Source organism: Candida parapsilosis, contig 006139 (assembly GCF_000182765.1).
Source record: "Candida parapsilosis strain CDC317 annotated contig 006139".
Taxonomy (NCBI): Eukaryota; Fungi; Ascomycota; class Pichiomycetes; order Serinales; family Debaryomycetaceae; genus Lodderomyces; species Lodderomyces parapsilosis.
This window is the reverse complement of record NW_023503282.1, coordinates 277,790-299,228: the sequence shown is the minus strand read 5'-3', so window position 1 is coordinate 299,228 and position 21,439 is coordinate 277,790. Positions and strand designations below refer to the sequence as shown.

Here is a 21,439-nt window from a genome sequence, read left to right as displayed (position 1 = left end):
GTTGGTTGTCAAAAGAGCAAAAGAGAGAAAAAAAAAAAAATTTAAGAATGAAATACCTCGACTTCCTAAAGGGGAAATATACTTACACACAAACATTGTTACATTCAAGAGTTATTTTATCGTGGGTCATCTCCTTCACAATTATACCTTACAAACACATGCAAAGCATATAGAATCACTCTACTACGAGTAAACACATTGTACGAAATTGATACACTATAAACACTATAAATACACGACGTTTGCAAACGTCAAAGAATAAAACTCTAAAATCATGAAAAAACCGATCCAGTCTCAAACGAAAGGTTGATCAACATTGTAGAAATGAAAAAAATTGAATGTATAAGTTAATTTTTAAACCACTTCACCTTACCTGTACTCATACTCTTAGAGTTACTCTACTGAGACCTGTACTCGACTATTCCTCTCAACACTTTGATTCTACCATAAATCTCATGCTCAATGGTATTTTCATCTTCCTTTTGATCCTTGGGTTTGTTCTTGTGCTCTGTTCCTGGTTTGGGCCATACACAGTTCAATCCTAATCGACCACACTCGGTGCACTTGGGTCTCGACTCACAACATCTCTTTTTACGTTGACGGCATGTGAGACATCCCATACGTGATCTCCTTGTAACCAGCTTCGACGAACTGGCACTCAGTGGGGCCGAAGATGTAGACGAAGGAACGTTGGAGTTTTGTTGTTGGTACGGATGAGGAATTGAGTTTGGTTGTACCATAGAAGGAACTGTGCTGCTTGGGTTACCATATGGATGATACTCTGCTGGTGCATTCTTCTTAGCTCCAGGTTTTCTCCCAGGCTTTTTCTTTTGTCGTACAGATTTATCTTCCTCGTTTTGAGCTTGTGGTGGTTGTGGTTGTGGTGGATAATACTGTTGATTAGGGTTGGGGGGGGTACGGTGCCCATTGATGAGGTTGTGGCGGTGGTGGTTGTTGACCTTGTCTTTGAGGATCTACATGGGGGCCATGTTGAAAGTTGGGATCTTGAACTGGGTAGGGTTGACCAGGAGGTGCCATCATCCCTTGGTAAGGTGGTTGCTGAGTCCGTTGTTGTTGTTGAGGCTGTTGTTGTTGAGGCTGCTGTTGTTGATGCTGCTGTTGTTGAGGCTGTTGTTGTTGTTGACTTGGATGGAATATATCTTGTGAAAGATAAGCTGGTTGTGGAGGGTACTGATGATAAACTGGTGCTTGTGGTCCATGTTGAAGCTCACTTTTAAATTGTTGTTGTCCCTGTTGCAACCTTTCTGAATCTGTTGAATTACTTGTGGTTGGGACATACGATGCCGATGGGTTTCTTTCTTGCAAATGCGAATATGCATGGGTGCCTGCACCACCATTCACACTTGCAGTGGGATAGGGATAACTGGTACCAGCAACTCGGGGAGTTTCGTTGTAATGGGATGGAGACGACTGGGGCTGGCCGTGTTGTGGTTGCTGCTCATGTTGATGTTGTTGCTGTTGCTGTTTTTGCAGACGGCGTTGCCGCGCTGGTTGACTTTGTTTCTTGCTTATCGATGCAGTACTCATGTTTTGTAATAAACGTTAAAAATAATAAAAATCACAAATGCAGGGATCCCTCCAAAAAAAAAGTATATAATCAAATGTGCAACTGCTGCTGAAAAAAAAAATAAAAGTAAGGTTTTTGGATGACTTTTTTGTAATTTGCTAGCAAATAACCTTTGTAAAATTCAATGGTTCCCTGGGTTGAAAATAAAGTTTAGACTGAGTATACTTGAAATTTCTTCTAGTCGAAGCTCCGATCTGAAAAACTGTAATTGAAATTCTACCTCGACAAAGCACTTGTAGGTGATGGTTACAACTGTGTGCTATACTTCCTGATCTGCTGGTAAATGTGGGGGTTGTGGCAAATTAGTTTTTCCCGTGAATGTCTTATTCACTGATTCACTGGCGTTACTCTTAAACCCTAAAGAGATATCTTATACAAAAGGAAAATGATTGTTGTAGTATTGACTCCCGCTTATCTTTGTTTAAAGTTTCAAACAAAAGAAAGGAAAAAAAAATAATAAACTTTCATATGATATATCCTCCATACGTCTTTAATTGAAATATTTATATTTTGAAAGAATGCTTGGAAGGTTTCACTCTTGTTCTCTTTTTTTTTTTTTTGTATTTCATTGCTTTTAACAATGGGAAATGAAGGGCAATTGTTGTTTTTCATTTATGATTTCTTTGTCTTTGTGATGGGAACTAAAAGAATGTATTTTTACTTAATCTGGATGATTAGTATATTCTTAGTATTCTTTGTGGAAATGCAAAGTGACTTATTAATATTACTCCCCTTCTTTGCTTTTATTACATTGTTAGTTAATAGTTTGTTTGTTTATGTACAATGGTTAAAATTAGAATTCCCTTAGTTCAATACAGATGTCAATGTGTAACAAAGTCACCAAAATAATCCTGCGAGACGCCTTTTGTCGTGCTAGACGGCAAAAATATAGAATTTCATACTTTCTTGTGTTCTTACAGTCAGCTTTGTGTAGTGAGATCCATGAATTGGAATCTATATCTTCTAGATCGCGTGGGCAGAATGTGCCTAGAACGATCGGCATTGCAACACTTCGAGGAAATTTGTCATATCCGGTGAATGCTTGAATAGGAGTGGACTCATACTCAGGATGTGCATTTGCTACTACTATCTTGTTGTCACTGCAGCAGTTTTTGCGATGGAACTGACAATTTCATCTTATTAGGAGCGAGTCATAAGAAGGAAAGCACGCGTTGCCAGTCAGCATATTTGTTCATTACTAGTACTTATTTAACAAGGATAACTCAGTGGTGATTAACCTCGTGAGGAAATCATGTATACTTTAAAGTTGTTACAAAGCTTTACTTTCGTTAGACAATCAGAACTGTTTTAGTCTTTGTCAGTACTCAATGCGAAAAGCTGACTGGTAGGTCTACGCCTACCTATGCGTCCCATATTCTAGATATTTGTACCTCACGTCCCTCTCCCTCCCCCCATTCTTCAAAAGTTCTTGGTAGTAAAATAAAATCTGTTATAAAAACCAAATACACTTTGTCCTGTCCATTCAAAATATAGTCTTATTGGGCACAGGTGTGAATAATTGAGTCCACGTGAATAATAACATGGCAAGCACAAGTTCACTGAGGGGTACCGATGGCATCAATTACTTTTCTCAAGTCAGATAACACTAGTTTACGTATCCACGATTTGGTGCTCTCTTGCAGTTGTTAAGGAAATTTCTCTAGTTAAGTTTTTTGGGGTTTTATTTCTCAAAAACCCAGTTAAACTATAATATGTTAATTCTTTTTGTTAGTAGTGCATAAAGACTAAAAATTGGCTGTGGAAGTGACGAAAATAATAAATCCTGCATAAAGTCATACATCATACATTGTGCATAAACTAAACACAAAAATTTAAGAAATTGATTTTTAGCCACTGTACACACACCTAAAATTGCCACAATCTTTAAACGCTGATGATACATTTTCCAACTCAATATACCACCACTAGAGCAGTTACATAATTTAATTGGGGCTATCTTGTTTCAAGCGTTAACAGTGCTAGCACAATTAATAAACTCTTTACTCCCCAACTCGCACAGTCATTCCCATATGCAGTAAGCACTAAGATTAAGAAAAATAGCCTTTAAAACTAAGTTTTAGGTACTTCCTTCCTCTTTGTGCAAAGATACATAACCCTTGTGCGTAACAAAATATCTAAATTACTGATACAATATATATATACATGCAAGTATTCCATAAACAAACGCCCTTTGTTGTTTCTCCTCCTTGTCCACATCAACTAACCTTTTGTTCTCGAATCTGAATCGCCTTAGACTTATGGCTACTTTACACAAACGTAAGATGGAAAAATTACAGCTACTTTGTATATCTTTTCACCCCTAATTGATGATGAGATTCATAAAGATCCAAATAAATTCAAAGAACCACAATAAGAAACAAGACAATTAACGGAAATACGAAATGTTGAGCGGTTCGGCAAAGTGCACACTCTTCAAGTAAGAAATGGATCGTTGCCTTAAGAAGCCTCAAACGGATGGGCTTATTAACCCTGCCTTTATCTTTTGTTCCTCTTCGTAAATATGTCTCATGGCCAATATGTATGTTCTTGATTTACAGCTGAACAATAAAGGAGTATCATAACAAAAGAAATAAACATTAACCCATGATAAACCCTTGTATGTACGGGAAAAAAAAAAAAACATAATTACTAGCTTCCCGTCTTCCGTTTCAGGAATCTACTTTTTTAAACAGTCTACGCATAAACGGACCATGAACTTTCATGAGGCTCTCACATTCATCCAATTTGCAGTGAGATTCATTCTTATTCCTCATTTTGTGTTTACAACAACAGAGTGTTCAAGTTTTGGAAGAACTCAACGATTTTGTGATTTGCATTATTGAATTGCACGTGCTTTTTTAAAGAAAGAATGAGCTACAAAGTCTCTACACACAATACGAAACTGTCGTGAAATCGTAAGCGGAACAGAGACAAGTTCGTGTATGCTCTTTCTTTTGAACGTAATGTACGGCCTCCCTTTTTATGTTGCTACTTGAAACGTAACTATCCAACTTAAGTTAACCTCGCCGGTACGAGATTCGCGTAATCTTTCTAAATCGCCTCCATTTTGAGTAACTTGAGGCTAATATTATTTTCTTCTCTGTCAAAAAGTCAAAAAAAGAATAGAAACATGTTTTCGCAATTTGAAAAGGAAAAAGTTTAAATCAAAATTTCATTTCGTTTTGTACTTAATGACGTAAAAACTTTTGCAAAACTGAGGCGACTTTCTGGCGCAAATGAAAGTAAGTCTAACCACTGTTTCGTAATCGAAATACCACCGAACATCAGCCTTTCTTTATCTGCTATAAGATCATGCATAATTTCTTAGATTGAAGTCTTGGTCAAAGCGTCTTCGATTTGTGTAATTATTGATCACCCATGCATATCTTCTTTAAAACGAGCACAATAATGCAAATCCAAGAGGAAAAGGTTTTGTACTAGAAGATATATTGCAAAACGGAAAAACAACACGAAAGCTATACTGTGGCAAACAGCCTTGCGTGGGGGATCTGTCTTCATCAGATGTCAACTTTAGTAAAAAACCGTGTTGCTGTACGTATTTTTCTCCCTACAGATTCCTTCATTTGCCTGATTTCCACTCTCGATGCTTTCAACTCTTAATGTCTTTTGTCTCTATGGTTATGAACGGCTTAACTCCTTTTTCCGCTTTTGTATATTTATACGAATCTTGTAATATAACGCTCTCCGTTTAGAAATCGTGCTTGTTTTACTGGAATATGTGGGTAAAAAAAGAGCAAAAGATTAGCGCCTAACAACTACATTGAAATGAAACAAAAGATTATTTTTGCTCCTCATTTCATGTTTTAAAAGGCTAGACTTATGCATAGTGGACTATTATTACAAGAAACATTCCCATATTTCTTTAGCACACATTCTTCCGGTGTGAGCATATACATTAGTTCAAATTGCAAGCCCCGCTTTGCGGTAAACAACAAACAATGACCAAAATCATCATCGAAGGTTCTTGTTCTCCATCAAATCTGTCACCGTCACCCGCCTTGAATTATATGTTTCGAATCTTTTCTTAAATTTAGTTCTTTCGGCTAATGCACCAGCCCCTCAACTTGACTAAAAAGCCTTATGTGCAATGTTGTGTCTAGCTTGAGACTTGCCTGGTTGGCATCTTTCCCGTGTTGCTCGGAAACTTTTATAATATACAAGACCGCGTTCTAGAGTTTCACATTCTATGTCGATATTTTACACCCCTGACAATTGGCTTTGAAATTTTCATATCTCTGATGTCTTAACCAAATCAACAGTCACTCAACTCTCAATGAATCACTTTTTTTGTGGCCAAAATTATAACCTTCCCATTCTTATTAAGTAAATTACCTTAAAGCATAGCGTTCGTTTGAATGTCGTTGTTTATTTCTTCAATAGGTTGTTTCCACGCTTCCTAATTATAATCAAGGAACCCTCTAATAAACTACTTCAACCCTCGGCACAACCAACAAAGAAATTCCGGAACTTTCTCCTCGATATTTGATCCGAAGATAAATAAACAAATTCAAATATGCAATACAACTTAAAAACGAATAATCATCTTAAGATGTACTGCATAAAATATTATAATAGCAAACCAAGTTTTTCCAACCCAAAACCCAAAAAATCGTTTGGGATTGTACAAACCGAATCTGAAATCATTTTGTGTAGAGAACGAGAACTAGATCAATCTATTCATCGATCTATTTTTTGCGAATTAGCGCCATACATAAAGAGTAAGTTCAGTTAGGGAAAAAAAAACTCATAAAGTAGGCATATGGCTCAAAGACTTTGCTAGCACCACCAAGAAACATGATCCCTTAGTCTTTGCTTCTCATAGTTTGCGTCTTGGGGAAAGCCGAGCCAACATTTTATTTGATGTTCACTTGGCCAACTTCCGTCAGGCGTCTATTTACCCTCTAGCGAAAAAGGTTAGTATTTTCTGCGCTCACAGAATGTTCATTTGAGGACCACAATGTGTTTAAGAATAGGTGCGTAATTTGTCCTACTGATATTTGATATAAACGCCTGATTGCGTGGTCTTACGACAATTTACAGGTATGGTTATATTTACGCCCTAAATTCAACTGTTTCTAGTTGCATAGTAAGATAAAGCCACTTGCGTAACCCCAACTGCATTTTTCCCTAGACCAAAGGTTATGCGCCTTCTCGTTATAACTGAGATTAATACTTTTTTTACAACATATTCACAAGATACCCTCTACGCACCTTAAAACTCACTATACCCATCGGCTATGTATTTACTCACTCGCATTAGCAACGCTTTCGAATGCGGACAGCCTTCTAACTTACGTGTGTACCCATTCTCACTACGTTTCATTGATACACATTCTACATCATTGCTCTACATCATCCCTGGGGCACCCATTGGTGGCATACCAGCAGGCATTCCACCCCCTGCACCTGGTGGACCTCCAGCACCACCACCACCTTCTTTCAAGCTCGATCTTCCTGCTTTCAACAATTCATCACACAATAACAAGTTAGATGCAATTCCGGTAGCTGAGCTGATTGCATTTCTCACAACTCTATATGAATCCCAAATACCTTCAACAGTTGGATCCAAGGGCTCACCCGTCTTCAAATCAACACCAACAACATGTCCGTCATTTATATCGTCTTGACAAGTAGATATGGTTTCTAATTGATCCAAACCAGCATTGGCAGACAATGTCTTTGGTACCACTAGCAATGATTCGGCAAATGCTTGAATACCAGGCTTGTTTTTACCCTTTAAAATCTTTTTATCTTGGAGTAGATGGCTGTTACAACTCATCCAAAATGCCCCAGCTCCAGGTATAACACTCTTGTCTTTTATTACATTAGCCACTGATCTTAAACCATCTCTAACTGCATCTTTTGTTTGTTGTAATGTGTGGGAGTTGGACCCTTTTATTAAAATGGTAGAAGCACGAGGATCTTTATTTTCAGTAACATAGGTGAACTTGTCTTCACCAATACTATTTTCGTAAACTAATCCTGAGTATCCCAAAACTTGTGGGGTCAAGTCATCGACCGAGTTTTGCGCTTCACCTCCACAAACTAGTTGCAATCTTTCCATATTTCTTCTCTTGGCTCTTCTCAAAGTTAATATTCCATTTTTGGCCAACACATCCAATGACATTGGATCTATTCCCTTTTGATTTATTATAACAAACCCTTGATCAGAGTTTAATGAATCGCCGCAAACTTGGTTCTTTAAATCAACAATTTTTTTCAATTTTTCATCAACAAATTTACGCTCTGAGGCAACTAGTTTGTCACGTTGTTCAGCAGATGAGTAAAAAAACCCAGAATTGACCTCAGTCTTTTCATATTCTAAAGAAACATTCAAGATTAAAATGTGGGCATTGGGCACTCTTCTGGGCATATCTGGGTGACGTGCACCGTGATCCAACACAAGTCCCTTGATCAATTCTGTGTCCTTTGAATGGCCATGTTGCATAGTCATAATCTCAATCATGTGCAAGTCCAAGGGCTGGTCATCGTGCTTTACAGTCAATACCGCATCTGTAACAATCGGAGTTAATACATCAGCTAAGTCATTATTGACTTTGGTGATCAATGAACTTCTAGCAATTTGTAACAAAAATTCACGATCGAAAGATTCAATTTTGGTTTTGAACTCATCCAAGTACTTTAAACTTTCTTCACGAGCAATGTCAAATCCATCAACGATAACTCTTGGATGTATACCTTCACTAATGAATCTCTCTGCTTGCTTCAATAACTCACCCACCAATAAAACCACAGTGGTGGTTCCATCTCCGGTAATTTCATCTTGTGCAGTAGCTGCACGAGCAATCATCACAGCGGTAGGATGCTGAATTTGCATTTCATTGAGCAAAACTTTACCATCCTTGGTCAATTTCAATGCTCCGGATCCATCAACTAATAATTTTAATGTTCCCTTAGGGCCCAAGTTAGACGCCAACACCAGTTGCAAGCCTTGAGCGGCATTGATATTGACTTGTAATGCCTGCGCCCTTCTGAATGACTCCGCCTTAGGGTTAAGTAGTTGAATTGACGATGACATCGTTGCTGTAAATGTAGAGGTGTATTACTTGTTTGCAATTTTTTTCTCTTTCATTCTTGCACTTTATTTTTTTTTTCAATGGAACTGCATCGAAGAAATTCCATCATACAATCAAGGGGGTATCGCGTCACAACTAAAATGAGCATTGAAGAGCAGATTTTCATTCCAGCAAGAGATCACCTACGAGTTAAGCAAGATGAGAGAGAAACAGTGATCAGATCATGTCGAGAAATCACAAGCTATTCGAAGAAGGCAATTTTCACGCTACATCGATCCGTGCTGGATGATACTGTAACGAAAGAACTAACGCAATATTTAACGGTGATTAGTGAACATCTACGCAAAGTGAACTGCATATATGTCAACAACTATCACTTGCGAGGCTCAATACTGGGTGCAGTTGAAGAATTGATTGAATTTTTCACATTTGCATATTATAAAAGAACTGGTGGATTGATTAAATATGAATTGTTTACACAATTGATCAATCTTGTTGCAGATGGGGATATAGATACGGTGGTGAGATACTTGTTGAACCCGGAAATAGAAATACCACAAAATGACTGCCTTTTAATTGAGTTTATTGACAAATCTGACTACATCATGGGATTGTTTGATTGTACCGGTGAGATAATGAGAATGGTGATTCTGCAGTCATCAGACACCTCAGGCGAATTCCAAATGACAAAGACGTTACAAAACTACAATTTTTTAAAAGATTTACATGAACAATACATCATCTTGACAACATATTATCCTGGTGTATCTATACATCATGGCGCCTTTGATGATGTTATGAACCTGAAGGGCAACATTTCATTCAAGAAAAAGTTACAAGTTCTTGAATCATCACTTAGCAAAATACAAAACACGCTACTCGATATTCTCATCAGTGATAAAGAGATTCTATAAATATTTTTTTGCACAGGTGGTTCGTTTAATTTTATATACATTTTAAATGCGTCTTATTCTAAATTCTTGGGATTGGTCCGCCCGGTGAATTTTCGTTTCTGGCAGTCAAAACTTCTACTCCGTCTTCAGTAACCAACAACATATGTTCAAATTGTGCTGACCGCTTTCCATCTTGAGTAGTTGACGTCCATTTGTCCGGCCAAGTGCAATCCTTGTAGGTACCCAAATTAAGCATAGGTTCAATAGTGAAAACTTGACCAGGTTTGATTATTCCAATGGCCTTGTTCTTGGCATAATGAGGAATGTTTGGTTGACAATGAAACAAAGTACCGCATCCATGACCACAATAAGTTCGCACAACTGAACAATTGTTTTCCGAGGCATGTTTTTCAATAATGTTTCCTAATTCTCTAAATGCCACACCTGGTTTGACCGCCTGAATGGCCAAGTCGAGACATTCTCTAGTAGTCTCAACCAAACGAACAGTGTCAGGGTCACTTTTAGCCTTATCACCAACGTAATAAGTTTCATTCAAGTCGGAATGGAACCCCATGTAATATATCGTTACGTCCAAGTTGATGATATCACCATCCTTCAATTTTGTTTTGTCGGGAATACCGTGGCAGATCACTTCATTGACCGAAGTACACAATGATTTTGGAAAGTTGTAGTAATTCAACGGTGATGGATACGCATTTCTCTTGACACATTCTCTATGCAAAATCTCATCCAACTCGTCGGTTGTAATTCCTGGTTGGATATGACTTGCAGTAATATCCAAGACTTCCCTGGCTACTTTACTAACTTTTTGGATTTTGGTAATCTCCTTTGGTGTCAAAACCGGTATCTTACCAATACGATCATTCTTGATTTCACTAATGGGTTTACCATGCTGAGCATAGTCGGGTAATTTAATGTGCTTAGGGATGGACCTTCTTGGACTTAATGGGTAATGAGGTCTTAAATCACCAGTATATGAAAAATTGGGGAATGGAATATAAGTCTCTTCTCCGTCATCTGATTTATGAATTGCCTTGTGAATGGAGTAGCTGGAACGAAAACAATTTTGATCACAAAACACACTAGAAATGCCCGCTTGCAAACAAACTGGGCATTTCAACATTGAATTTGTTTCTTTACCACATTGTGGAGCTGCGCAAACTGAATTCATGGGTCAATTATGGTGGTCTTTCTAAGATGGTTTATCACTCCTAAAACTTTTTTTTTTTTTTCACAAAATATTTTTTGGTTTCTTTTTCTTCAATCACGTGAAATACTTGGTAGCGATTTTGCCACCTGACTATTTCGAGTCTAACGAAATTTCGAATCACAACTGGCGTAAGAGGGTGGATGGTCAGCACTTTGGAAGGTAGTGGCTCTAATGAGTGTATGCCGTGGATACCTCAGCTGATTTATTGTCAAGAAATGCTGAAGACCAGCAGTGGAGTCCAAGTACACACCTAAAGATGCTTCGAAAAAACTAACTGAACTAGTGATCTCCTTCAAGCAAGTCTCACATACTTCAAGGACATGTAGAGCGTCATGTTGTTCATAGATACGTAGCATTCTTGAGAGTACGCAATTATTGAAAAGTTACACAAAAATAGCCTTTGCAACTAGTTACTCATTGAAATATAACTAACCTCAAGCCAATATCACGATCATTTCCGCTTGAAGACAAAAGAGCCTTAACGAAATAAATTGGTGAGAAGCTAAACCTTTTCTCTCACTATCATTGAGTGCCTGAGTGATTAATGCAGAATAATCGTCACACTTCGCCACTTCACACCCCCAACCACTTCCTAGCTTAGGCAAAAAGGGACAGTACTTGGTTTTTGAATTAGTCGACGTATCACTACAGCATGCAAAGGAGCTACTCGATCCAATCCCAATTATTCACGAAATCATTTTAATCATAGGGTGTGTAGTGTACACTTGCACAAAATTTGTGTGAAGAAAAAATCAACTTCAACACGCACTTTGACAGGTTTTGCCATTGACAAACACTACAACCATATTGCCATCTCAGCAACAATGGTATGTATTATGTGCCCTCTCCCTTTTTCAATGGGATCCCAAAGCTTTGAAATACTAACTTCGTCCAGTCTTTAAGAATAATTCCATCTGATTCCAGAGAATCGAAAGTTTCATCCACCCATTTCAATGATGCCTCCAAAAATACCCCTTCATTATCAGAAAAGTTACATACGCAGTCTGGACCAGTAAACATATCTTCTAAAATCAACAATCTTCATCCATTACAATCAAGAGTAAATAATTGGGAACATACCCAACAAGATACTAGGCTTGAAACTTATAGACGTATATTTGGTGCTGGTGAACCTATCAAAAGAACTATGGAGTTGTCAATTGTTGAAAATACCGATTTTAAGCCTCAGGTTTTGGGAGGCAGCGATCCAATGCATAGAGATGTGTTGTTGGGAAAGGATACAAGCTTTGATTGGGAAGATGTGTATCCAAATGGATTAAGTCAAAATGGTAACAATGTGATGGACATGCATAGCGAAATGGAAAAGAGATTGGGCCTTTAGATGGCTCACAGTATGAGTTTCATACAATTGCCGTATAGTTCACTATATACATATACATAAGGAATTACTTTTTTGAACTATTCTTCTTCTTTGGTTTCACGCTAGTGCTCCATCCATCTTCATCAACAACTTGAACCTTGTCTGCACTAGAGATGATGGCCGCTGACCAGCTGGTGAAATCCTTGGCTGCTTCTCCTCCCAAAGTGTGATCCACTTTGTTTTTTCTCTTGATAAACTCTTGAGCAAATCTTCTTCCATCCATTGTGGTACTTGATGCATAAATAGTTTCCGAAATCAATTGTTGAGTATCAGGAGAGTTGCAAGGCATGGTAATGAACATTTCCAACAAATCGTTTTTTGAAACGGATGGATAAAGATTGGTCATTTGCGATCTAGCCCACACCAAGAATTCTTCTCTGACAGCTTGCAAATTAACCGACGAAGTGGCTGTCTTTGCAGCAGACACACTACGTAACAATTGTGGAGTAATTTTGGATGCTGGAACTCCCGTTGAGCTGCTTGAAACTGTTGTCTTTTTTGCTTGAGGTTTCTTTGAAGAAGTAACGGTAGTCCATGCTGTGGTATCGTCCTTTGGTACTGAATTAGCTAAAGCACTGGCAAACGACATATTGGGTGCAAAACCAGCGGCTACAGAAGCACTTGTAGGCGCATGAGCAGCTTGTGATTGGGCAGTAGCAGCAGCGGCGGCGGCGGCGGCTTTAGCCTTAGCTTTGGCAAGTTCAGCTTCCTCCTTTTGAATCTCTGCCAATGTCTTCACAACAGGGGTCGAGTCAGAGGTAATATTCCAAGTAGCTGGTAGTTGGGTTTTTTTCTTTTCTTGTTCAATAGCTTCTGCTTTTTCAGTTGCTGCATTAACTGCCCATGCCTTTTGAGCTTGTTCAGCTTTTAACTTGCTCTGCAACCTCTTCTGCTGTTCAGATTTCTCAGACTCAACCTTTTGGATCTCTTTCAATGACAAGCTTGGCTTCTTGATATCTTCGGTTCTTGTTTTGGCTGCCCAAGGCGCTAAAGCTTGTGGTTTTGCTGGCTTCAAATCAACAGTTCTGATAGGCGGAGCAGAAATCTCTTCTTCTTCTTTCGGCTTTGTTACAGCTTTTTCTTTTGGTTTTGATTCCTTGGTTTTCTTTGGTGGTGAAGAAAGAGCGGTTACGATAGCAGGTTCGGTGAATCCCGTGGTGGCGGGTTCATTGTCATCTTGCAAAATATCCGTGACGACCGAGCTCATGACCAAATTTTCACCGGCATCGTCGTCATTACCAGTCAATGAGTCGTTTCTCGCGTCTTGATAGTTGCCCGTAGTATGGTTAGTGCTTGCTGTTGACGCAAAGGGAGAATTTATACGAGATACTGACTGTCCAAGAGCGGTGCTCGATACCCATGGAGAAACTGGGGCTGGTTGACTCATCTGGGTGTTGCCAATTCCACCGTGACTGCCCAATCCACCAACAAATGCACCGGTATTAGAACCAGTTGCCGAGGCTGGTCCTGATACTTGACCAACAATAGGTGAGCCAGTATCAACCGCCCAATTGCTATTGCTTCTTGAGAGCAATGGTTGCTGCTTATTGTGAATTTGCTGTTGTAATAACGATGGCATGGAAGATAAGTTGAAGCTTGGTTCAAAATTGTCGTGTGTTGCAGATGCAGTGGCCAGGGGGTTCAAATTATCGATTCCTGTAAGGCCCGACCCATTGGCGAATCCAGTGTTTATGTTGCCAAAATTGCCCATTGGCAGGTTGAGGTTTGCGGGAAAAGATTCATTTGCAGGCGAATTGGCAAAGTCTGCCGCAAACATGGATTGAGGTAAGGTCGAAGAAGGCAAACGAATTGAGTTGCCCAAGGAAGGTCTATTCGATGCATAGTCAGTTTCCTTCTTTTTAGTCAAATCCGGTAATGGAACTTTAAATGGTTGAACATAGTTTTGAACTGCGTCACATAAACTTTTCAACGGTCTAAACTCCTGCTCCTCTTTTCTTCTTATTCTCAAATCAAGATCCAAATATCCACCAGTAAACCACTCTTGCATCATATCACCATTGAATGGACCTTGTTCATTTCCCGAAGGGTCAATATAAAGCCATTCAATTATATCTGATGCAACCAACAGTTTGGGCTGCGCAAGTCCAGGCGGGAAATCTGTTGCCAATTTTGAGCCGACAAACCCATTGCTACCAAAGGCACCCTGAAAGCTAGATGATCTGTCGTAATTCAATGGATTTGATGACAACGGATTCAGGTCAGACTTTTCATTCGCCAGATCTGAAAAACCCAACTTATTCAATGACTTGACAATATCATCGCTGTCAGTTAATGCCAGCCCGTCATGACTTTCAATGCTTCCTCCTTTAACCTTCTGGGGACCAAGACCGTCGTGTCCAACATCAGTAAAGGCACTTTGCCCTTTTGCATTAACACTTGGGTTGTTCTTCCGATACTCCTCTTGTAAAGTCAAATGATAAATGGGCTCGGGTTTGGAGACTTTATAGTTTTCATTCCCATTAGTCTTGACTTCAGAATTCAAAATCTTGTCCTGGTTATCGTACCAAACTTGAAATACCTCATCCATGGTATATGGCTTTCCATTTTTGTTCTCCTGGATGTTTCTGATCAGACTGCCATTACCATGGTAGTTATGGTTGTTGTTATTCGGGTGGGTGCTGTACAGGCTGCTGTTGTTGTACCCATTGAAATGATGTTTTCCAGAACTATTATTGGTGTTTGAACCAACGTACGATGAGGTGATCTCATCCAAATTTTCATTCGCAGAATGATCGTGAGCTCTACGTGATCTTGAAAACATTGCTTCTTGGATTGATTGATTGAATATTCTGTTGATTGTACTCTATGATTGCTATTGGGAAATAATAACAAAATTAATAGTATTTGCCTTTTAAAAGGAGTGTAAAGTACTATTAAAGTGTTCCAAGTAAGGTGGTATTTTAAAATTGAAATTTTTTTTTTTTCTCTCAAGAGAGGAATGGAGGATTTTTTCCAGGAACGCTACCTGTCTTTACGGCAACACAATAACACAATACAAGGAGAGGGAGATGAATTTTGGACTCTCGAACACGTCAACTCACTTGTGATCTTATAGTTACTTTATAATTGTGTTCAGTAGTAAGTGGCAGATCTTGGTGATTACCTGAACTTCTCGATGAGTCTCTAGTCTTTTCTCTTGTCTCTTTTTTTGTTATACAAGATATATATACAATAAAAAGTGGCAAGATTGTACTCATTTTCAAAGTTAACCCACTTCGTTTGGTAAAAAAAAAACTCCCTCCTGAATGATACTTCTCATATGGTTGTCGTTGTTGTCATATACGGTGGGTGTAATCGCTTTGAAACCTCCTCATCTTGATGACTTTTATGAACCTCCCAAAAAATACCATGGAACACGGTTGGGAGAAATATTAAAAGTTAGACAACCCCCAGCTTCAGTCCGTTCATATCTTGCTCCCGTCGATGCAATCTCATGGCAACTTCTCATCCGGTCTGAAGACTCTTTTGGTAACCCCAACGCAATTTCAGCAACAATATTGGAGCCACAAGATTCTGACTCGACTAGAATATTAGCTTATCAAGCTTTTGAAAATTCTGCCACTGGTGATTGCCGCCCCTCATATGCTATCCTCGCTGGATCGTTTGAAACTTTTCAAATACAAGCAGAACTTGCATTTGTTTCCATGGCTTTGTCCAAAGGATGGTTTGTACTAATACCAGACTATGAAGGACCTCATCTGTCTTTCCCAGCGGCGAAAATATCAGCATTTTCAGTGATGAACTCCATGAGAGCAGCCAAGACGTTTATCAACAGAGACGCGCATTTTGCGATGTTGGGGTACTCTGGTGGAGCCTTTGCATCTGCTTGGACTGCAATTCTTCAACCTCAATATGCGCCGGAATTAAAAATTGTGGGTGCGGCAATGGGAGGTACAATTGCAAACATTAGTGCAATGGTGGAAACTGTTGATGGAGGACCATACGCTGGTCTTGTGGTGAACATTTTGAATGGGTTGGGGAATGAGTACCCTAGATTCAAATATGCAATACATAGGTATGGGTTGAATTTAAGAAATTATTGCTTAGTTTCAGCTGCAATCCATTATTTTGGCTCCAAATTCAATGTTGACGTTTACAAAAACTTTTTGCAAAATGGAATCATCAAGTACTACTTTGGCAAGAATAGTCTTTTGGGCAAAAAGGCACCAAAAATACCCATCTTCATTTTCCACTCAATGTTAAATGAAATGTCGCCGATTAGTGAAGTGTATAAATTGGTGAATCAATGGTGTGCACAAGGTGTGGAGTTGCAATTTACCGAGGACTTGAGTTATAATCACATGGTGGAAGCATTCACTGGGATTCCAGCAGCATTAACATGGTTGGATGACAGGTTTGAGCTGAAACCAATGCCCAAAAAATGTGTAAAGGAAAAGAGGATATCAAATTTGATGTACCCAGGTAGCTCTGCATTGATCAAACAACATTTCAAGTATTCTGCATTGCTAATGATGTCGAAATTGAATATTTTTTCATAATAAGCGGGGGGTCGTATCAAAACTCCTTCAATATGTTTCTCACCAAATCTATATCCTCCTTTGGAATCAATATAACGGCTGACTTTGCCATAGACAAATACCCAATTTCAAGCACATTTCCTCCTTGGATGATCAACTTATTTGCTAACCCAGCTACTATGCCAGTGCAGTTCAAGGGAAGTTTTGACAAGTCCATTGCAACGGGCACCAAAACGTCTTGAGACAGACCAATAGTGCTTGTAGATTTGAATCCATATCTGGATCTCAATTTAGGCGATTTTGGTAAAACCAAACTCAATTCATTGGAAAATGTTCTTGTAATGGCAAAGTATGACGGTTGTGAAGTATTTGCTAATGAAATTAGTTTGATTGTTTTCAATACGCAATATTTTATTTCGCCAGGTCTGGCTCCAGTTAGCAACACCTTGTGCTTTTCGTGAATTTGAGGGTGAATCTCTTCTCTTGCCAATAATTCAAACGTCTTTTTGTGCGATTCTAGTAGAGCAGGTTGTTCCCTCTCTTCAATATCGTATGTGGAAATGTAACTATTTGACGACTCTGAAAAGATGAAATGTTCCAGAATCAAGATTTGTTGGACTCTATCTCTCAAGTCAGATGGAATTAGAACAATGTCATTGAAATGAGAAGAAATGTAGAAAAGGGCAACGTCATTTTCAGATAACGGTTTTGTCAATTCCAAGATTCTGAGGGATCTAGCAAATCCACTATCCGAGTCAACTATTAAACTCAAGTACTGTTGCGGTAAAATCTCCACATCAGTGTAGCCCATCTCTTTGCATAATGCCAAGGCTTGTGTAAAGAACTTGTTCGTCAATCTCGTGGAGCAAATAATCGTACATTCAGTTTGCGTTAGCCCAACATGGAAAAAGCTTTCTTCGTGTCTCTCGTGATCGTTACCCTGAGGATTGTCTGTAAACGTTTGGTGCGATTGTGGCTTGCTTGAATTATCAACCGACTTGCGGCTGGAATTGTTGAAATCCGTACTCAACTTTGTAAACTGGCTACCTGTACTGTTTATGAATGTTTCCGTGTCCTCCCCCTCATTTTCGTAGTCATCGCTGGCTGTCCCATCTTCGCTACTGGGCCCCGAATCACTATGCTTGTCTTCCTCTGGTATCGAGTCGTATAATAGTTGTATAATTGGGTTGGTGAAGATCCATAGCTTTGACCTAGGAATAGATATAACTGACAATTCAATGTTATTGAAATGTACTTGGATACTCATGGTAGATATGCTTCACCAACAAAGATTTTTACTAGATGATGACTCTTTGAGAATTTTCAAGGTGTGTGTGTGGGGGTGGGGAAAATAAAATGAGTCGCACTAAAAAGAAAACATTGTTTCTTTTTCGTTATTGAGTCATCTATGGCTACTGAAGTATATACCTACTATAAAAAGTTTCATACAACTCGATTGCCTCCTTTTGTGACTCAATAGAGCTTTCAACATAGATTTCAACATTGTTTCTGAAATCATCGATCCTATTAAGTTCAAACTCTTCTAACTCGGCCTTTATAGTCTCACTTATTTGCTCAAACTGTTCCTTTAAATCGCCCTGTCTTTCTTTTAGCTTTTCAACTTCGAATGCCCTCTCCGGCAGAAGTGGTTGCTTTTTTGATAACTTGTCAACTTGCGTAGTCAAAGATGAAAACAGTTGATAGATTTTGACTCTCGTTTGTAGAACATAGTTTATCGACTCTATAATTCGCAAGTACTCATCAATAGTGAATCCAATAGTCAATTGATCTGAGATGTTGAGTCTGTCCAAATTATCTTTAATCTTAAACTCAACCTCGCTAAATGCGTTAAGTAGATCTGTGGTGGCTTTGCTGATTTCCAAAGCTGATAGTTCCTCCATTGTGATTGCCAACTCTTCTAAAATGTTGCTCATATCTTGTCGCTGGGTTCCAATCAAGTCAATCGTTTTAGCAAACTGTTTCAAATTGTATTCCAAATCATCAAGATAGTTCTTCTTTTCAACAAAAAACTGATCGGGGTCAACAAATTTGTTCGACATGGAGAACAACGAGCTCATAAAACCAGTGGACGCTATGGCAGCACTAGCAGCTACATTTGCTGCAGATGAGGAATTGGAGTTAGCTGTGCCCCCTTCGTGAAACGTTGACTCTTCAAGTCCACCCTCATTGAATCTTCCATCGCCATCGTTGGTCAAAAACGAAACGAAATCTGGGTCATTAGCAAGACCTGGTTTGTTGGAAATGTTGCGTAGCATTTTCTCCAAAGCAAACCTTCTATGCTCAATCAACTTTTCGTTAAATCTACCAATGATGCTTTGCTTCGATGGAGGTGGTGGAATAATTCTTCCTGGGTGGTTTGCCTGTAGTTGATGATAAATCCATCTGAAATCTCTATACCTCCTTGTCACTTCTGCTGTGTCTATGTTTGGAAATTTCACCGACTCTGGATTTTTGTTTTTGGTCCTGATTTTGTATACAATATGGGCAGTAGTTATGTCACCCACTTTCGTAGGATCGCCCACAGTGATGTCCAACTCATTTTCGTCCTTGTTTTTTGGCGGTGGTGGTTGCTTCTTAGACTCTTCTCCGCTCTTGTTGTCGCTCGTTACCTCTTCTTCGACATTATCTTTCTCTTCAACTTGGTCTCCTTGTTCGGATACCAATTCATCTGTCACTTTTAGTGCGCCACCTAATGGTCCAAGCAAATTATCTGCTGAGTCCGATTGTGATGACTTCAAGTGCTGCACATTTGTTTTGGAACTGAATTTTCTCGGTCTGCCCGCTTTGAATTTTTTAACATTTAGTGGCCTACTGGGCGATAAGGTTGTATCTTCACCCAGAGAAACGAGTTTGATTGGAGATTCCCTGTCATGGAACAATTCGTCAGTTTTGCGGACACTTTTTGGGGTCCTTTCGTTCAACTGTTGTGCTAAAAGGTCGCTTTCTTCAGAACCGTGGGTAAGCTCTGACATAATTTGACTTTTCAATTCCTTGCGTTCTTCTGATTTAAGCTCATGCAACTGTTCTTGTTCTGAGTTGAAATTTGTAAATTTTTGAGCTTTGTTCACGTTATCATCATCATCATTGTCACTTGGTTCAGGCAGTGGTTTTCTATCATCAAAGGGGTTAGCAAATGGATCGTCAATTGAGTATGATTGAAATTCATTGACCAAGGGCGTGATTGACTGACCGAATGCAGTAGACAGGGAGCTTATGCCATCGCCTAATCCACCAGACAGTTCGATGTCATTTTGCTTATTGGAATCAAAATCATCATCCCACACTGATTTGGTTAAATCTTCATCCATGTTCTATTGACGTAAAGAAATATATGCTTGAGGAAATCTGTATTTGGCTAATTTGTTGCATGGTTGTCCTTTTTTTTTTTCTCGACTTCAAACAATGAAACTTTACTCCATGGTATCAACTTGCACCAAATGCAGGCGTCGTATGTTACTGCTCTCATAATATATGTCATTCATGTTCACCGAGTAACCTGAAGACTATCAAATGCACTACATAGTGTGGTCAACAACTTTGAATTCGGCACCCACTAAACTTTCCTTTAATGGTAAGAGGTGCGTTCAATGCAAACCTGAGCGAGGCATACCAAGAGGTTGGCTAAGTCTGTGACGCCTATGATGCTTAGTCTCCCATGTTTGCTGCTTTTATACATAGCAATTTCAATAAGCTTCAAACGCATGATTGTGCTTTGCATTATGGTTGTAAATGCTACGGTGTCTAGAACTTGTGCAAACTGACTTGAGATTGAATTCCTATTTCGACTGATACTTTGAAGAGACTCCAAATAGTGTTAGTATATGCTCAATGTCATGAATCCATTGTAACTAGGTATCGAATGCATCTCACTCCGCAAAACATTTCAACAAATGGATAAAGTTGAAGTTATCAGTAATTCTTGCTTGCTTATATTCACATGATTCTTTTCGCATGGGTATGCATATGGAATTGCAAATCGAGAGAAAGTTGTACTCCTAGCTACTATGATTAGGAAGTGACAGGGACCATCAAGTAAAGTTTTCTCAAAGCATGGAACCTTATAAAAGACGCAATATTCGACTAAAAGTGCTATGTCTTTGCCAACAATTCATCAAAGATGCGTGTTTTGAAATTTGTATCATTTGCATCACTAGTTGCATATGCCCATTCTGCCACCAAACAATTGAATTTATTCACCAGGGTGAAAGGTGACTCCCCACTAAAAGACAAGTTTGACAATAAGCCTATCTTTTTCCAGACGGATCCACTGGGACACTATTACCTCGAAGTGGCGGCTGACGACTCGGGTCTTGCGAAACGAGATGCATTCAGTGTGTACACGTATGATGATGAAGAGCAAGCTATATACCAGCAAATTACAAACAATTTGCGAGCAAATTTAACTGCTGAGGATGAAGTGTTGCAAATGACGTTTCTCAAGCCATTGGTTATCAGGTTGATTGAGTTGAAAAGTGGGTTATTGGATAAGTTATTGTCTTTTAAAGAAATTGCAGGTTTATTCGTTACTGAGAATGTGCCTTTGCGGGGGGGACAACAGTCAGCTTATGTTGTTACAACATCTGGGTACAAGAAGATTGGTGATCAAAAAATTCCAATTGATATTGTCGCAAGAGAGGTGAGATGATGAAGGGGTTAGCTGCTGCTTTTGGTTTCTATAGTGTTCGTTGTTAATGACAAAGTAATGCTTTATATCCACCTCGGCCAGTATAGTTTGTTATGTAGAGCGGCCCCGGAATTAAAAGGAAAG

The 21,439-nt window shown here is 39.0% G+C and overlaps 11 protein-coding genes across 11 annotated transcripts; 4 read left to right on the top strand and 7 right to left on the bottom strand. All coding sequences in view use genetic code 12, as the record gives it.

Moving 5' to 3' along the window:
- Nucleotides 1–398: 398 nt before the first annotated feature.
- CPAR2_501290 (Zn(II)2Cys6 transcription factor domain-containing protein) lies at nt 399–740 on the bottom strand (the record flags this gene model as incomplete). The annotated part of the gene is made up of 1 exon (XM_036810541.1): nt 399–740. The coding sequence occupies one exon, from the start codon at nt 738–740 to the stop codon at nt 399–401; it is 342 nt and encodes a 113-aa protein (XP_036667068.1).
- A 160-nt stretch (nt 741–900) lies between these two features.
- CPAR2_501280 (uncharacterized protein) lies at nt 901–1,548 on the bottom strand (the record flags this gene model as incomplete). Its single annotated transcript, XM_036810540.1, has 1 exon — nt 901–1,548. The coding sequence occupies one exon, from the start codon at nt 1,546–1,548 to the stop codon at nt 901–903; it is 648 nt and encodes a 215-aa protein (XP_036667067.1).
- A 5,408-nt stretch (nt 1,549–6,956) lies between these two features.
- Nucleotides 6,957–8,648, bottom strand: CCT6 (chaperonin-containing T-complex subunit; the record flags this gene model as incomplete). Its single annotated transcript, XM_036810539.1, has 1 exon — nt 6,957–8,648. The coding sequence occupies one exon, from the start codon at nt 8,646–8,648 to the stop codon at nt 6,957–6,959; it is 1,692 nt and encodes a 563-aa protein (XP_036667066.1).
- A 138-nt stretch (nt 8,649–8,786) lies between these two features.
- Nucleotides 8,787–9,560, top strand: CPAR2_501260 (uncharacterized protein; the record flags this gene model as incomplete). The annotated part of the gene is made up of 1 exon (XM_036810538.1): nt 8,787–9,560. The coding sequence occupies one exon, from the start codon at nt 8,787–8,789 to the stop codon at nt 9,558–9,560; it is 774 nt and encodes a 257-aa protein (XP_036667065.1).
- A 58-nt stretch (nt 9,561–9,618) lies between these two features.
- Nucleotides 9,619–10,731, bottom strand: CPAR2_501250 (methionine aminopeptidase; the record flags this gene model as incomplete). Its single annotated transcript, XM_036810537.1, has 1 exon — nt 9,619–10,731. One exon carries the CDS (start codon nt 10,729–10,731, stop codon nt 9,619–9,621), a length of 1,113 nt encoding a protein of 370 aa, XP_036667064.1.
- Nucleotides 10,732–11,594: 863 nt separating this feature from the next.
- CPAR2_501240 (uncharacterized protein) lies at nt 11,595–12,112 on the top strand (the record flags this gene model as incomplete). The annotated part of the gene is made up of 2 exons (XM_036810536.1): nt 11,595–11,597; nt 11,666–12,112. The coding sequence occupies 2 exons, from the start codon at nt 11,595–11,597 to the stop codon at nt 12,110–12,112; spliced, it is 450 nt and encodes a 149-aa protein (XP_036667063.1).
- A 64-nt stretch (nt 12,113–12,176) lies between these two features.
- On the bottom strand, nt 12,177–14,933 carry CPAR2_501230 (uncharacterized protein; the record flags this gene model as incomplete). The annotated part of the gene is made up of 1 exon (XM_036810535.1): nt 12,177–14,933. The coding sequence occupies one exon, from the start codon at nt 14,931–14,933 to the stop codon at nt 12,177–12,179; it is 2,757 nt and encodes a 918-aa protein (XP_036667062.1).
- A 484-nt stretch (nt 14,934–15,417) lies between these two features.
- Nucleotides 15,418–16,671, top strand: LIP7 (Lip7p; the record flags this gene model as incomplete). The annotated part of the gene is made up of 1 exon (XM_036810533.1): nt 15,418–16,671. The coding sequence occupies one exon, from the start codon at nt 15,418–15,420 to the stop codon at nt 16,669–16,671; it is 1,254 nt and encodes a 417-aa protein (XP_036667061.1).
- Nucleotides 16,672–16,687: 16 nt separating this feature from the next.
- Nucleotides 16,688–17,917, bottom strand: CPAR2_501210 (uncharacterized protein; the record flags this gene model as incomplete). Its single annotated transcript, XM_036810532.1, has 1 exon — nt 16,688–17,917. The coding sequence occupies one exon, from the start codon at nt 17,915–17,917 to the stop codon at nt 16,688–16,690; it is 1,230 nt and encodes a 409-aa protein (XP_036667060.1).
- Nucleotides 17,918–18,062: 145 nt separating this feature from the next.
- CPAR2_501200 (sorting nexin 1) lies at nt 18,063–19,979 on the bottom strand (the record flags this gene model as incomplete). The annotated part of the gene is made up of 1 exon (XM_036810531.1): nt 18,063–19,979. One exon carries the CDS (start codon nt 19,977–19,979, stop codon nt 18,063–18,065), a length of 1,917 nt encoding a protein of 638 aa, XP_036667059.1.
- An 809-nt stretch (nt 19,980–20,788) lies between these two features.
- CPAR2_501190 (uncharacterized protein) lies at nt 20,789–21,316 on the top strand (the record flags this gene model as incomplete). The annotated part of the gene is made up of 1 exon (XM_036810530.1): nt 20,789–21,316. One exon carries the CDS (start codon nt 20,789–20,791, stop codon nt 21,314–21,316), a length of 528 nt encoding a protein of 175 aa, XP_036667058.1.
- Nucleotides 21,317–21,439: the final 123 nt, after the last annotated feature.